The sequence below is a fragment of the Bradysia coprophila genome (genome assembly GCF_014529535.1).
Source record: "Bradysia coprophila strain Holo2 chromosome X unlocalized genomic scaffold, BU_Bcop_v1 contig_39, whole genome shotgun sequence".
Classification (NCBI taxonomy): domain Eukaryota; kingdom Metazoa; phylum Arthropoda; class Insecta; order Diptera; family Sciaridae; genus Bradysia; species Bradysia coprophila.
In genome coordinates this window covers 3465883-3479931 of record NW_023503329.1, presented here as the reverse complement: position 1 = coordinate 3479931, position 14049 = coordinate 3465883, and the positions used below count along the sequence as shown (strand labels likewise).

The window sequence follows — 14049 nt, the reverse complement described above, 5'->3', positions numbered from 1 at the left end:
GCAGTGCCTGCCTATCTGTCATCTGTGTATTCATCATCTGATTTGTCGAATGAAATTTTGAGTAGATTTAATTTGCGAATAATTGATGATGCCATTTCGAGCATAGTATATACCATTCCTAACGATTTTATTCCAGATAATGATGAAATGAGAAAGGTGCAACGAAACTGGGACCTACCGGTGATTAGGAGCAGTTTTAGCGAGATGTTAGATTCTAGTGAACTTGTTACTCGTGCTAGACTACTTGCGTCATCTACCAAAGAATCTTCAAAGTGGCTGCAGGTTGTCCCATCGAGTCAACTAGGTTTACTATTAGATAACAATGCAGCGAGAATTGCTGTTGGTCTTCGTTTAGGATCCCAGTTGTGTGAAGAGTACAAGTGTAATTGTGGTAATGTGGTTAAGAAGGACGGTTTGCATGGTTTATCGTGCAAATTAAAGATAGGGATTATTGCTAAACACGATTCTGTCAATAATGTTTTTGGTCATGCATTTTCCTCTGCAGGATTTCCCAATATTTTGCAACCACCTGGTATTTCTAGAGATGACGGTAAAAGACCTGATGGTATGACAGTAGTTCCATGGAGTCATGGAAAATCACTTTTATGGGATGTAACAATTCGTGATACTTTGGATCCTTCATACATCAGTGAATCCTCTAAGAAAGCAGGGTCTATTGCAGATAAAGCGGAGAGATTTAAGCATAATCATTATATACGTCTTAAAGAAATCTATTTATTTACTCCCCTTGCCTTTGAATCATTAGGTTGCATGGGTCCAGAAACAAAGAAATTTATTGACAAATTGGGATCATTAATGAAGAGAGCATCAGGGGAGCCACGTTCCAAAGATTATCTGTTGCAGAAAATTTCTATTGCTATACAAAGAGGCAATGCGGCATGTATTCTTAGAACTTTAGGAAGTAACAGAGCGGATGATTTTTATTTATTGTAATATTTGTTGATTGAAAAGATCGTTTTTTTACTGACTGCGCCGTATGCGAGCAGTCTTTTTTTTCGCTTTGAATAAATTTTAAAAAAGAATTCCTTTTCGTCAAAATAAAAATTTATAACCACGTACCTCTACTTGATTAGACAAAGTAAATGCATATTTCATTATTTTTGAGCCTTTCAGTTCTCGATGAAGACTTACTGCATATATAATCCTGTGCGATGTTTTCTACTGTTTGGGAAGTCAACTTCAGCACAAACGCGAGAGCGTCATCCAACTTTCCACACACATATACAACCCAACAAAATACAGCTTTGGTTTTGAGACTGAGTAGAGAAGTCTAACTTATTTTACATTGTCCAAGCGGCAGATGTATTAGTCACGATAGGCTTCGCGCTGTTAAGTTTCATGGATTTCGGTGAATCTTTGAGGACGGTTCCACATCCAGAGTAAGACCATCATTGAATTATCAAGTCCATGTTTGTGTAACTAGGAGAGATCAGGTGTTCGGCAACCTTATCCACAAATTGCGTTCAATTGACTTTTCAGTAAAGCTTACAGTAAAAAATATTTTATTCCGAACTCATTTCATTCACATCTCTACAACAACCGGAAGGTCTTCCGGATCTTCATCCAGCAAATCGTCGAAAGTCCATCCCATTTCCTGTCTTAAGTTCGCCATCAAATAATCCGCTTCTTTGCCCAGTTCACACTGTGCACAATTTTTCAACAAAATTCCAATATCTTTGTACACAGTGTTGCGCGACGTCGGTTCCATCAACTCCTCTGGTAGTTCTGGCAATTGGTACTGTAGCACCGACAAATAGTTTTGATAAAAATTTGTGTTCTTCTCGACTCCAGCTTCAGAATTTGATAGGATTCCCAAAATCCTTCGCCAATGGGCTAGAGAATCCGTCGAATAGCCGGCGAGGAACAAAGCAAACGAAAATTGGATTTCATCGAGTAAATTGTTGGGGTTCTGGAACCGGCTGAACAACTGATCGACAGCCAGAATCGAATCCATATGAGCCAATGAGATTTCGTGTGGTGTCAAATCTTTCGGATACAATTCGGGAAGTTTAGTGAATCTCGGCGCGGTTTCAGGGACCATTTTTAATTTTGGTAGTAGCTCTTCTTCATCACTGGTTAGCTTGTTGATTCGCTGTCCTGTCATGGTATTACCTTTCGGCCGGTCATCATTTGAACACGATTCGAACTCCACCGATGGCCGAATAAGTCCACATTCTGGTTGACACCGATTGATTGTCATCTCAGTTAGATGGTTCGTCAAATTATTCCACTTCGCTGAGGAGGAAAAATCGTATGGCGCCAAAAAACTGTCCAGCTCCCTCAAATTGTTCCGAATGCCAGCCACTTCTTCGTCTCTGTTACCTTTGGTTCGTAACCGTAGCTCCTCTTTCTCATTATCCCATTCGCGGATAACGATTTCTTGAGATTTGAAGTAATGAATAAATCCGATGCGCGATGAAGTGTCTCCGTACGGTCCTTGAGCAGCAGTGTAGACAAAATGTGGGCCCGGTGGAATCATTTTAACTCCGCGAAATTTTTCACCAACGGAATATGAACTCAGATCGATGCCGAATTCTGTTTTCACCGGAACGCCAGCTATTATCAAAAATGCACCTTGTTCAAATAGTTGCCTGGCCAGGTCTGGAGGCATATCGTTGTCGCCGATTTCCATAATAAATTGACTTCAGTATAGTTTTGCCGTGAAGTGGGAAAATGTTATTTTGGTTGTCACTTTGCTGTTGCTCTGTTTTGATTGCAGAAATGACGTTAGTGTTGCCCGAACTAATTTTCTCAAAAAGTTTTCCAATCAGCAGGTTGATTATTTTGGTGTTGAAAACACGATGGCGCTCTGTCCTTATCATACACACGAAGGGTTTAAATTTTACATATAATAAAAGAGCATTGATTGGGGCATCACATCTTGCTAGAAAGTCGATGGTGTAAAAATAAACAATCAAATCATGCTAGAGTTTACCAGCAGAGAAATGGAATTTTAGTCGTCAGTAGCTGACATCCAGTACAATTTTAGCATTTGATTTTGCTGGTCTAACATTGGGTGTTTCAATTGAAATGTCTAATGTTCACAGACATCCCCTTATTTCACTTTTGAAAATATCCCTATAAAATCGATGATTTCCAATAATTGGAGGCGGGGCAATTGATAGGTTGTGTATTATATATTTGAATTGATTGGTACATTACACTCACGGAATTTTGAAAACCGACACATTTTCTGTTTCGGGGTTTACTGGTTTTTTGTGAATTTTGCATGTATTTTTATATGGAGAAATCAGAAACTCAAGCAAAACACAGAAACAGAAAATGTGTCGGTTTTCAAAATTCCGTGAGTGTATTTTCTGAAAATGCCATTAATACACTGAAACAATTAAGAAAGTTCCGCCAATTACGAAATAGTTTCACCAGTGAAACTATAAACCAGGTATGGTCTGTTCGTACAAACCGGAGGACATAGCGATTTCATATAAACAAACTCACCTCTCTCCGCTACATACAAAGTTTGACATTCGACCATCCCTTGTGTTGACCTTCATTGGTTTTCACACCATAATGTTTAACCTATATCAAAACATTGATTGAAGATTGAACCTTCTCAATATATGAGGAGGTCCCAAAGGATCCCAAGGATCCCAAAAATATCTCCAAGGACTTGGTCATCTGTTATTATTATCGAGACACCAAAAATAAGCGAAGAATAATAGCAGAATTTATGTTATCTAGGCAAAATGAAGTACAAGATTTAGTACATATTTGTGTAATGAAAATAATTCCATCGAAAGATGCAGCAGATTCGACGATGCTATACATACCATATATAAAAGGTTAATTAGAAGAGAACAGGTGAGAAATTAAGTTCTGCATGGTGTTGCGTTAGTTTAAACATCCTAAACATGAACGAAGGGAAACTTCGGTGAGTTTCAATGTTCGTAAAGTATACTATGAAATCACCTTTGATGTTAGAATTTTAGAAGACTTTTTTATTTAATTCATGTCGTAAGTGCGGTCGAAATTCAAACTGGAAAGTGCGGAGGTCTTTCTAACGTAGAGTCATTTTCATACATGGAAGCGTTGAAATGTACTTTTCGGTTCACTTTTTCATCGAATAGTTCACTTAAAATTCAAATTTTATGCACACTTACGGCGTGAATTGTTATACGATCACTATATTGTATAACTGATCTCTTTTCAAATGAGAAATTTGAATATTTTTTGCGTCTATTACAGTTGCAACCGTACACCAAGAACCAAAACCAATATCTTATGTTCACTACTGGGCATACGCAACTAAAGCACCTAGTATAGTAGTAGAATATTGCTTGTGTCAAATAGAGTAATAAATTACGATAGTGCAACATGCGATTTTTCATTTTTACACAGTTTCAAGGTATTGTAGTATCCAAATTACTCTATTTGACATATCCTACTACTATGCTAGGTGGAGTACTATTGCTTAAAAAAACACAACGATCCGAACTCATCTCCCTTGCATCGGACTTGCCTTTACCTGCACTGGATTGCTATATACTTGTGTCCTCGATTCGGACACGGTAATTTTTCCTTTCCGATCCGAGTAAAAGAGTACAATTCCATGCATGACACTTTAAATAATCAGGATGTGGCATTGATTCATCCAAAGTTATTCGATCAAAGTTACACTTTAGTGGAGCAGTGGCCCCAATTTTTAAAATGAGTTCGTTGAATTCCCGTTATCGAGGCACGATCTATACACGATTTATATTAATTACTAGATTACAGTTCGTTAAACACATTAAAACATAAAATGTTATGGCTCTATAAACCGTTAAAGTTATAATTGCAGGCTAATAACCTCAGATAACGTGAATGACTCGAAGATTATAATAGGACGGCAGGTGAATATAAGGAAATAGTATTGAAATTTGAGCGAACACAAATTATGTTTATTCTTATTCTTTTTGATAACTACACTCACATCAAAATAGTTAGCAAGAAATTCATGACTTCGGTTCTTTTTCTTACATTCCAACAGCTCCACTTCTCACAACATAATACACTCAGAAAACCAGAGAATCGCATGAATATTGCTGAGTATTTTGAGGTCAGTGTATGTTAATGTTTAATCTTTGTGTTGTTAAGTTGTTCTCATGGTTTATCATATCCACTATTTTTTGATGTCTGATAGAAGATAGTTCGACAATAAATTAACTTCAGATCCGATAAAAGCCAAATAAATTCGTTTTTCGAAAACATAACAGATAATGCCTTCGATAGATTCTATAACTCTTATCCTGTTCTTACAAAAAAATTTATTTGCATATTTCTAATCGAGATGCACATAAACACCATACATTATCGAATCTATTGATATGCAAGGCTTCATGCTATGGCCCGTGAGGCTTCTGTGTTTCTGATATAATGTGCATCTATATGGTTCAAAAATTTAAAAAATTAACATCGTGAACCGGGCGGTCGCTATGATCGTTCATAGATGGTTTCGTGCCTGTTATGTTATCCCTCGAATAGACTTGACAACAGAAGTGGAAACAAAAGTGGCGAACAAAACAAACCGAACTGAAAATAGAATTCATGAGCAGACCGATTATGCGACTAATAACTAATAATGTAAAGAATCGCTTGCAAGTAGGTTATTTTTGTGGAAATATTCAAATCGAATCCTACATCTGTTGCTGATAAACACCAGTTCAAATGCGAAGCTTCAACTCAAAGTTTAATTTCAATGTAACCAATTTGCAATTCATTTTTTGTAATTAAAATTTGCAAATAGAAGAACTTTACTTTCGACTTAAGTATGTATTATCCGACATCTTATTAGTGTATTTGCATAATGATTACGCATGACGCACGTGTCAACAAAAACAGTGTTCGCATCACTAAGACGGTTTATTTCCTCGAAATGATATAAAAGCCGGTGCAAAGCATTGTTTTTGCCAGTAATTTTCGATCGTCATGTATTCCAACAAGCCGGTGCTGTTGTTGTTACTGATTTGTGCGCTAGGCGTGTGCAAAGCCGAGTTTGAGTACGATGAATTGCAACTGGAAGGCTCTTGTCCGCGAATCAGATTTATAACCAATTTAGAAATGCCTCGAATCATTGGATGGTATTATCGGGTGTTCTCCAACTTGAACTATCCGTCGTGCTACAATAATCAGGCTCAGACAATGTTCGCTGCACAGTGGAATGCAACCGCCATCAATGTGGCCTTCTGTTGCCAAAGTGCAGCCGATCCTACGGTTACTGCTTGTGGTTCCGATGTTGGATCGGGTGTCGTAGCTGGGTTAGCTCCGGGCGTATTTACTTACACAGTCAACGACGATGTATATCCCAACTTTATATTGGATACGGATTACGATAACTTTACAATTGTTTATGGATGTAAACCAGGAACGCCGGCCTATAATCGTGACGAAACCATATTTATCTATTCTCGCAGCTACACATTGAGCGAATCTTTACAAGCTCGGGTACGTCGTGTATTGGCGGCGAATAATATTAGATGGTCAGACGCAAGGCGCGTTGTACAAGGACCCAATCTACCGTATTTACCACTTCCGAGTCAATGCTAGTGAATAATGTGTAAAATGTGTTGAAATAAACGGGATTTTGATAGAAAAAGAATATTCAAAATTTATTTCTCATTAAATTTTACCCTGAAATTCTACCCTCTGAGTTTCATTCAAATGGATACATTAGAAAATATCTCTCGTTCCCTCATACTATTAGTGTTCCAATTGAAAATAGAAGCAAATAGATCATCTTCAAGGCCGTTTGAAATGTTTGAAAGGCCATCCACGTTAAGAACTGCCATCCACATTAAAAATATCGTCATTCCAACAAAAGATATTGAACCGCCGCCTATTCTTCGTACCCTTTTTACACAGGATTTTAAATTTAGTACTCAAATGGCAGCTTTTTTTTGACATGAAAGCTTGGGTTAAATAAAACACAACGAAAATAATCTGAGGCTACGTTTGAAAGTACCGTAAATCGTAGATGATCTATAGGAGAATGGAGTTTAGAAACTAAGGGTAAAATCTATGAATTACCATTTAGTACTTTTTTCATAAAAAAACTACATGAACAAACTTCACTGCTGTGACATTTGATGGGAATAAATTAATGTGAAGTTGTTACACAAAAAAAGTAGTCCAGTGAGATTAAAGTACTATAAAAAAATGTGGTACCTGTACAGGCCAACCGCCTAGGCTAATAGTCAAAACCGATCTGTATGCAGTTAGTAAAATCTACTGAAATGCATCTTTCAGCTTTATCTCTTGATTTATTGAGGGCTTTTAAAAGATAAAAGATAAGTATAAATGCTGAATCATCAGTTTCAAGGCTGTATGTGTTTGATTTGATTTGTTCGTTTATAAATACGATGATCACTTATTGCTGCCCACAATTTCAAAAAACTTGTTTGTTTACTTATCAAAAATTAACATTTTCATCCGAAGAAAATTGATCAAACATATTATGAAACAGAGTTAAACAGGTGATATCCGAAGGGTGTGTGTGTGTGCATTTTCTGACTTAGGTAATTTATTTTCTGTAGGTAAGTACAGTGAGTTGGCGACTTTCAGGCTCAGCAGGTGGTAACACTATTTAATAGTTATTTGCATCACTTGGTTTGAAACCACGAAATTACAGTATACGTGTGAATTCGGATACCAAAAGAATATTTTTTGCATAAGTATGTATGTTTCGCTCCGCTCGTAAGGAAAACTTGGGTCTAGTGCTGAAAAAATCAACATTACAATACTTGTAACACAACATACTATTACGCCTTCGGCTTAGATATGCAATTTCTACACTTGTCAACATAACATTTTCCAAGCCTCGTTGCTTAAAAACACACTTGTGAGTTCGGCTCGTATCACAAATTGATCACTCATGTAATGAATGCTTTCCGCCGCATCCAATGTAATCTACATGAAAAGTACGGTTTTCGACGCAAGTTTATTGACATCGGCTTCGCCTCTGATCAACAAAATTCACACGAAAACTCTACCTTTCAACTTTTATCCCTTTGGTATGTAAATAATAACCATTAATAACCCTCGCTATTATAATAATACGGAGGTAATATAACTCTTCCGGTCCTAGGGAAGACCCTTTGTCGCGCTCGTAAGGTAAAGCCCAATACATACACAGAAAATCATTTGTTATCTCATATCATGATGAGTAAAAGTACTTGCAGCCCTCGAATAACTTTACTCATCTGGATACGGAATAGCAAATTACTTCCCTTGTATAGTAACCTACCAAAATGTGAGAAAAACATCACTGCTTGGTTGTTAACTGTGTTTTATTTTTCCTCCCACATAATTTGCAATTATTTTAAAAATTAATTCTAAATCAAAATGGGTTTCTTTTTATTAAGCCGTTTAACTACACTGGATACAAACAGTTTCTGATTTGTAAATTTTCATTTTTTTTATTTAAATGTCAAAAATGTATGAGCTAAGAATCCACCGAAACTAAAACACTGCATTTCCATAACAATCTTCTTCTTAGGTTTCTGTTACACTTCTTGTTCTGTTTGTCGCTAAATTGTTGGTACAATGTTGGTTGGACAAGTGTATTCGGTGTAGCGATTCCTTGTCACCACGTTTGACCGACGAAAAACAACTGTTACCTACCATAAAAGTGAAATATAATTAAAATGTCCGTCAAACATTTCTATCGCCAAATGTCTTTTACGTTCTATTATCAAATCGAAAAACTTTCCAAAAAAGCTTTCGTCTAAAAGCTTTCCTATTAACTTAATTGTCTCAAAATAAGCGACAGAAAGAAATCAAACAATTTAGAGTCTCTAGAAGACGTCTTTCAACATCACAAACAATTTCTTCATTTTTAATCCAGCTTTCTGCACTTATAATACAATTTGTTTCTTCCATATTGAATTTCGTATATTGATTTTGGTAGAAATATTTTTGGTTTTCTTTTTTATTATTCCTCGTCATAAGTAAGTTACAGTAAGTTACAGTAAGTTACATTTAATTACGGTATAGGGCGTATGGTATTATGTAATGCACAAAGGATAGTACACAGTCCGTGAAATCATCGAATTATAACATCTAATGTACATCATCGGTCCAAAAGTTGAATATGCAGTCATGGAAGTATTTAGTAAGCCGTGAAACTTCTGTATCAATCATGTTTGAACGAATAATTTACCTCTCATTTAAATAGCCAATTACCGTTAGACAGATGTTCAAATTAAATTAACACTCATCAAACCTAAAGCTTGTGCAGAATCAGTAACAGCTGAACATCTCACGCTGGTCGACAAAGACAACATCTTTGCATCGAAAACAATTCAAAGGCAAGCTATGTACAGTGCATACATACGTTAAAGTTATCTATGTGCACACATAACACGTATGACTGTAGTAAACTCGTTGTTTAGAATGTGTTTTGATTGTATATACAATTAGAGTGTGTTTGTTGATCAGCTGTTGCTGATTCTGCACACGCTTTAGGTTTAATGAGTGTAAACTATTTTAGTTTTCTCAGTAGGTTTATTACTCATTGTTTAACTTTAGAAACGACGACGGGCAGATAAACGTAGAATTCCTTGTGTAATCAGCTCAAAAGCCATTGTTAAGATAGTCTTCAAATTCGATGAAAATCCTCAAATCTTTTAAATATTATGAAAATCCTTAAAAATCGTGTAAAAATGCTTTAAGATCCTTTAAAATAGCCCAAAAAAAAATCCTGTCGAATCCCAGAAAATTCTCAGAACGGGAGGATTTTTCTTTAGACTTTTGCACTCAAACTACACGATTATCTGCCCTTCGAGGCACGATGTACATTAATTTCAAGTATATTTCTGTCATTTTCCAATTTTCCACGGATTATGTACTCATCTTATTTGTTTAAATATGATGAAAAGACTAAAAATTATCGAATTTTACCGAAAAAATTATGTTTTTGAGATAGAACCGCTTCACGGAATCGTCAAGATAGTCACACTTTAAAACCACGGTTTAAAAAAGTGATAATTCTAAAGATGCATACTTCGTTGGACGAGTTTTCGATCGTTACCCGGTGTAGATTGGACTTCTTTCATCGTATATGGTATGTGTATTTAGATTTTTCTATTTTTCCCATTGTGACACCATTTTTATTCACAGAACCTTTCTTTTGGTATATATTGGTTTGTCAGTAATGTAACCACTTAGGTGTCATATTTCATAGCGTTAACGGTTCTATCAAAATATGTTTCCCTGAACCCTAACAGTAAAAGAACAGAATCGTCTATGGACGGCTTCACTTGAAAAAGTATTTGTCAAAATAATCAACGAAATTTCATTTCATAAACTTGTCGCTACAGAAATAAGAGATTTTCAAGATATTTCTCGAATTTGTGTACCCTAACATGTATTGGGCGATTGATTATAGGCAGCGTCGCACGAAGCCCGCGCTTCTAACTGTGCAATACACAAGCAAAGTTACCTAAAATCAATCGTCTGAGACGAGAATGAATCTTCTGATGGTTCACTAGTTGGGAACAGTTAGGATGTGAGAAAAATTCAAACGTGAGATGAATCGGAATGGTTGACACATCTTTTCATCACATTTATGCATTGCAAAATTTAGTTTTATAATTTATAGGATTGACCCTGTAATTAGCATTTTTTGTTCAATATATTTATAGAATTCTGTAATTCATTTATATGCATTCCACCAAATATAATAATGTCTAGAGTCTAGATAATAGTTTTTCTTCTTCCATTATATAATATACTAAAAATTGGCTATTCAAACTCAACTAATTTTCTTCAATTATTACAATTATTTATGTTCAATTTGATCATGTTGTTTTCATTCAACATTTAAGCTTAATGATTTTATGGTTTGTGAAGTGTATGCTTATTGGGCAATTCATCAAAACTATTGCCCAGACCAATACGGGCAATCGGAACGAGTTCTGGATGTTCTGCCAAACAATCGGACAGAGCAGCAAGCAGCACATCTGAACAAATAAACAAAAAAAAATATTAAAATTGTTTACTACAGACTCTGCATGCATTTTAGTTTTAGATTCAGTTTTACCTAAAACTTTTTTCTGCAAAGCTGGAGAGATCCTTCCATGTGCACCTTCCGATTCTAGGAAACCAGTAAGTCTCTGCAGAGCGGCTTGTGCCTGCTCCGAGCCTCTAGTCAACGATTGAGAGAACATGACCTACGAATAATGAGAAACACGGCTCCATTAATCATCTCTCCTTCTCTTAATTTGCGCACGAAATACGCACCTTAGCCAACTGATAAATAACTTCCTCTAAAGAGTATTCAGCATAAAGAAAGTCAGCAATCCTTAATCTACCTGTGTTCTCATCATAATCTGACGAGCAATAAATTTTGTTGGTAATTTTTACCGTTACATTTCATTGTCTCGTCATAGAGAAAGTTTTACCTTTGACTTTTTCATTAGAAATTTCATTAATTTTTGATAGAGCTGGTAAATTGTGGATCTCTTTGGGAAGCGGTGCAAAAGTTGGTTTGACTATTTTCGGTGTTGTCGGTTCGAATGTAGCCACAGTTTCCTGTACCAAAAAAATATCTATTTTGACCACACGAAATTAAATTTTTTGTAAAATGTACATACCCTGCGCACCATTTCCGCATTCTGTTCATTTTGACCTCGATTCGCGTACGAATTTTCCAAATACTCAATGCCCAGAGATATTTCCCGAAGGAATTTAATTGCATTTTCGCGTGACATCTGGAGTACGTAAAAATGGAAATAATTTCGAAAACAAAATGTTGGAAAATTGAAGCGATTCTGTAAAACCATGCGAGATCCTTACCAGTCCTTTTTGAATGAATTCTTCCACGGCTCTAGCCACACCTTCTTCGTCACCAGTCCAAAAGACATACTGAGCCATTTCTAGACTGGAGTACTGTCCATTGTTGTGACGCAAAAAGTATTCAGCATTCTGGTGGAGAGAAAAAAAAGATTTTCTTTTCGAGAGATAGATATGGCTACATAATAGTCATCGTCGCATGCATTTTACTTTAAAAGAATGGTTGCTACTACGTAAGTTTCTAGTATGGAAACATAATCCAGGTGCAATAATTTGGAGAAACAAAATCCTTAACAAAGGGTGCATTATGGCATTACGTGTCAGTTAAAGAAAAGCTGATTTTTTTTCGACGATTATTAACTCGTGGCACTACAAGGCTTAAAAAGAATTATTTCATAAGTCACAAATAGTAAAATAAGACTCACACACACCAATAAATCGACAATGATATTTTGGTGGCAATTGAGTACATGAAAAAAATATTTTCTTTTGGTTTCCCTAAGGCTTAGGCTATGATGAAACTGTTCAAAAAGGAACTTTCTTCTCTCAGAATTTTTAAGCTTGCAATTTTCTTGCGTCACTTAACAAGCTGCTAAAGTTACAAAATTTGAGCTTCAGCACAAACATGAGAGCCGAGGTGATTTTCCGATAACGGCTGGAGCCTCGACTTGGGGTGTAAATGCCGTTGTTAAGCTTTGAGTCTTAGGTGAACTATTAGATATTGATTAGGCACGGCTGGTACCGGTTTTCTGAAAAAGCGTACCAGCCGGGTTCTATTCAAGCTATAAGTTTTTATTTTGTACTGAGCCGATCAGAGAAATCCTTATAATATGTTAGCTATATTCAATATCTAATAGTTCACCTAGGACTCAAAGCTCAACAACGACATTTACACCCCAAACCGAGGCTCCAGCCGTTATCGGAAAATCACCTCGGCTCTCATGTCTGCTTCAGCAGCTTCGGTTGACAATGTTAAAGTGTCCAACCTTATTTTAAATTTTACTCATGTTTTCCATAGCATCAACGCACTTCAAGTATGATCGGTACTCTCAATAAGGTTCTGAAACTTGACAGTGTGTCACACAACTGTAAAACACTGTAAAAACCATTTCATACAAAATAGTACTTATCATCATAAATCTCTCACCGTCTCTCCCTGTAACTACTATCTAGGATTTGTAACCTTGAATAACTCGTGTTGTGGAAGAAAACTGTTGTTAGGAAACTTTTGCTGTGGAAGCCATTTCCATGGCAATAAAGCAACGACAGACACACCCTTTGATATTTTAAAAGCTTATGCTTATGTTTGCGACAGTGAAAATGCACTTTCCGTTCACAACCATGTAAATGTAAAATAACTTATGTAATTGCTTCTAAATTTGTTGTTTTGGCTTGTGTGATTACTCCACTCGCCTTCGGCTCGTTCCGCAAAGCTCATATTTACCGAAACAACAAACTTACAAGCATTGACGTAATATACTATTTTATCATCGTTTCGGTACCCTTTCCAAGGCGCACAAAAATCAAGCACCGAACATTGTGTTGTCCGAATGCTACCCATTGACATCCATTAAATTTCGTATGTTAATGAGGTACTTGATGGTAAAACTAGTCATCTTCTCCACCTGGAATATACTTTGTGTACGTACAACTAATTCCTTGCAACAGCGTAAAATAATCATTTTAATCCAACGAAACGACATAATAAATTACTGGTATGTAAATGTGTACTGTGACAGTAGCACTGTCCAATTGAGCACGTTTCACATTGAGTGGTTCATATGATCATAAATCTAAGAAACTGTTGACTGTCACTGAGTCATACACAACTAACAGAAAAATTAGGTTCCAAATCAACATTCAACCAATTCAACACAACCTCGACTAACATGCAACTAATACGGTTCCCAGTTGATATCAACATTAAATTACTTGCGTGCGTATGGCCCATAAAGAGAGTGAAATAAATTTCAGTTGGAAATTTGATTTTTATGTTCATCTTGCAATCAGCTCATTTCCTTCTTACGTCTAACTACACATGAAAGGTTTTTCTGGTTTAATCAGAGCAATTCCAAACTGGTGCTTGCAAATGCGTCTTGTGAAAAATTTAGAAATTGTTAACAGTGGATATGGGAAACATAAACTGATGGTGCTAATTAGTTGCTAACAATAAAATTTGTGTGCTACACCGCACAAAAAATGCGTTAAGCCAAAATAAAATTGATGAGCTACAGAGTAAAA

The 14049-nt window shown here is 36.1% G+C and overlaps 2 protein-coding genes across 4 annotated transcripts in view; both read right to left on the bottom strand.

Moving 5' to 3' along the window:
* Positions 1–1509: 1509 nt before the first annotated feature.
* Positions 1510–2751, bottom strand: LOC119069850 (protein AAR2 homolog). Its single transcript, XM_037174023.1, has one exon. It carries the CDS (start codon positions 2651–2653, stop codon positions 1544–1546), a length of 1110 nt encoding a protein of 369 aa, XP_037029918.1. The 5' UTR covers positions 2654–2751; the 3' UTR covers positions 1510–1543.
* Positions 2752–8285: 5534 nt separating this feature from the next.
* LOC119069847 overlaps positions 8286–14049 on the bottom strand; it is a 45155-nt gene continuing 39391 nt past the window's right edge. For all 3 annotated transcript variants that reach the window (XM_037174017.1, XM_037174020.1, XM_037174019.1), the window contains 6 exons: positions 11812–11940; positions 11610–11726; positions 11418–11547; positions 11257–11345; positions 11057–11186; positions 8286–10976 (listed from right to left, as the gene is read on the bottom strand). In XM_037174017.1, the coding sequence (XP_037029912.1) occupies positions 10852–10976; positions 11057–11186; positions 11257–11345; positions 11418–11547; positions 11610–11726; positions 11812–11940 (720 nt within the window). In that variant the 3' untranslated portion in view covers positions 8286–10851. The remainder of the gene's footprint in view (positions 10977–11056; positions 11187–11256; positions 11346–11417; positions 11548–11609; positions 11727–11811; positions 11941–14049) is intronic.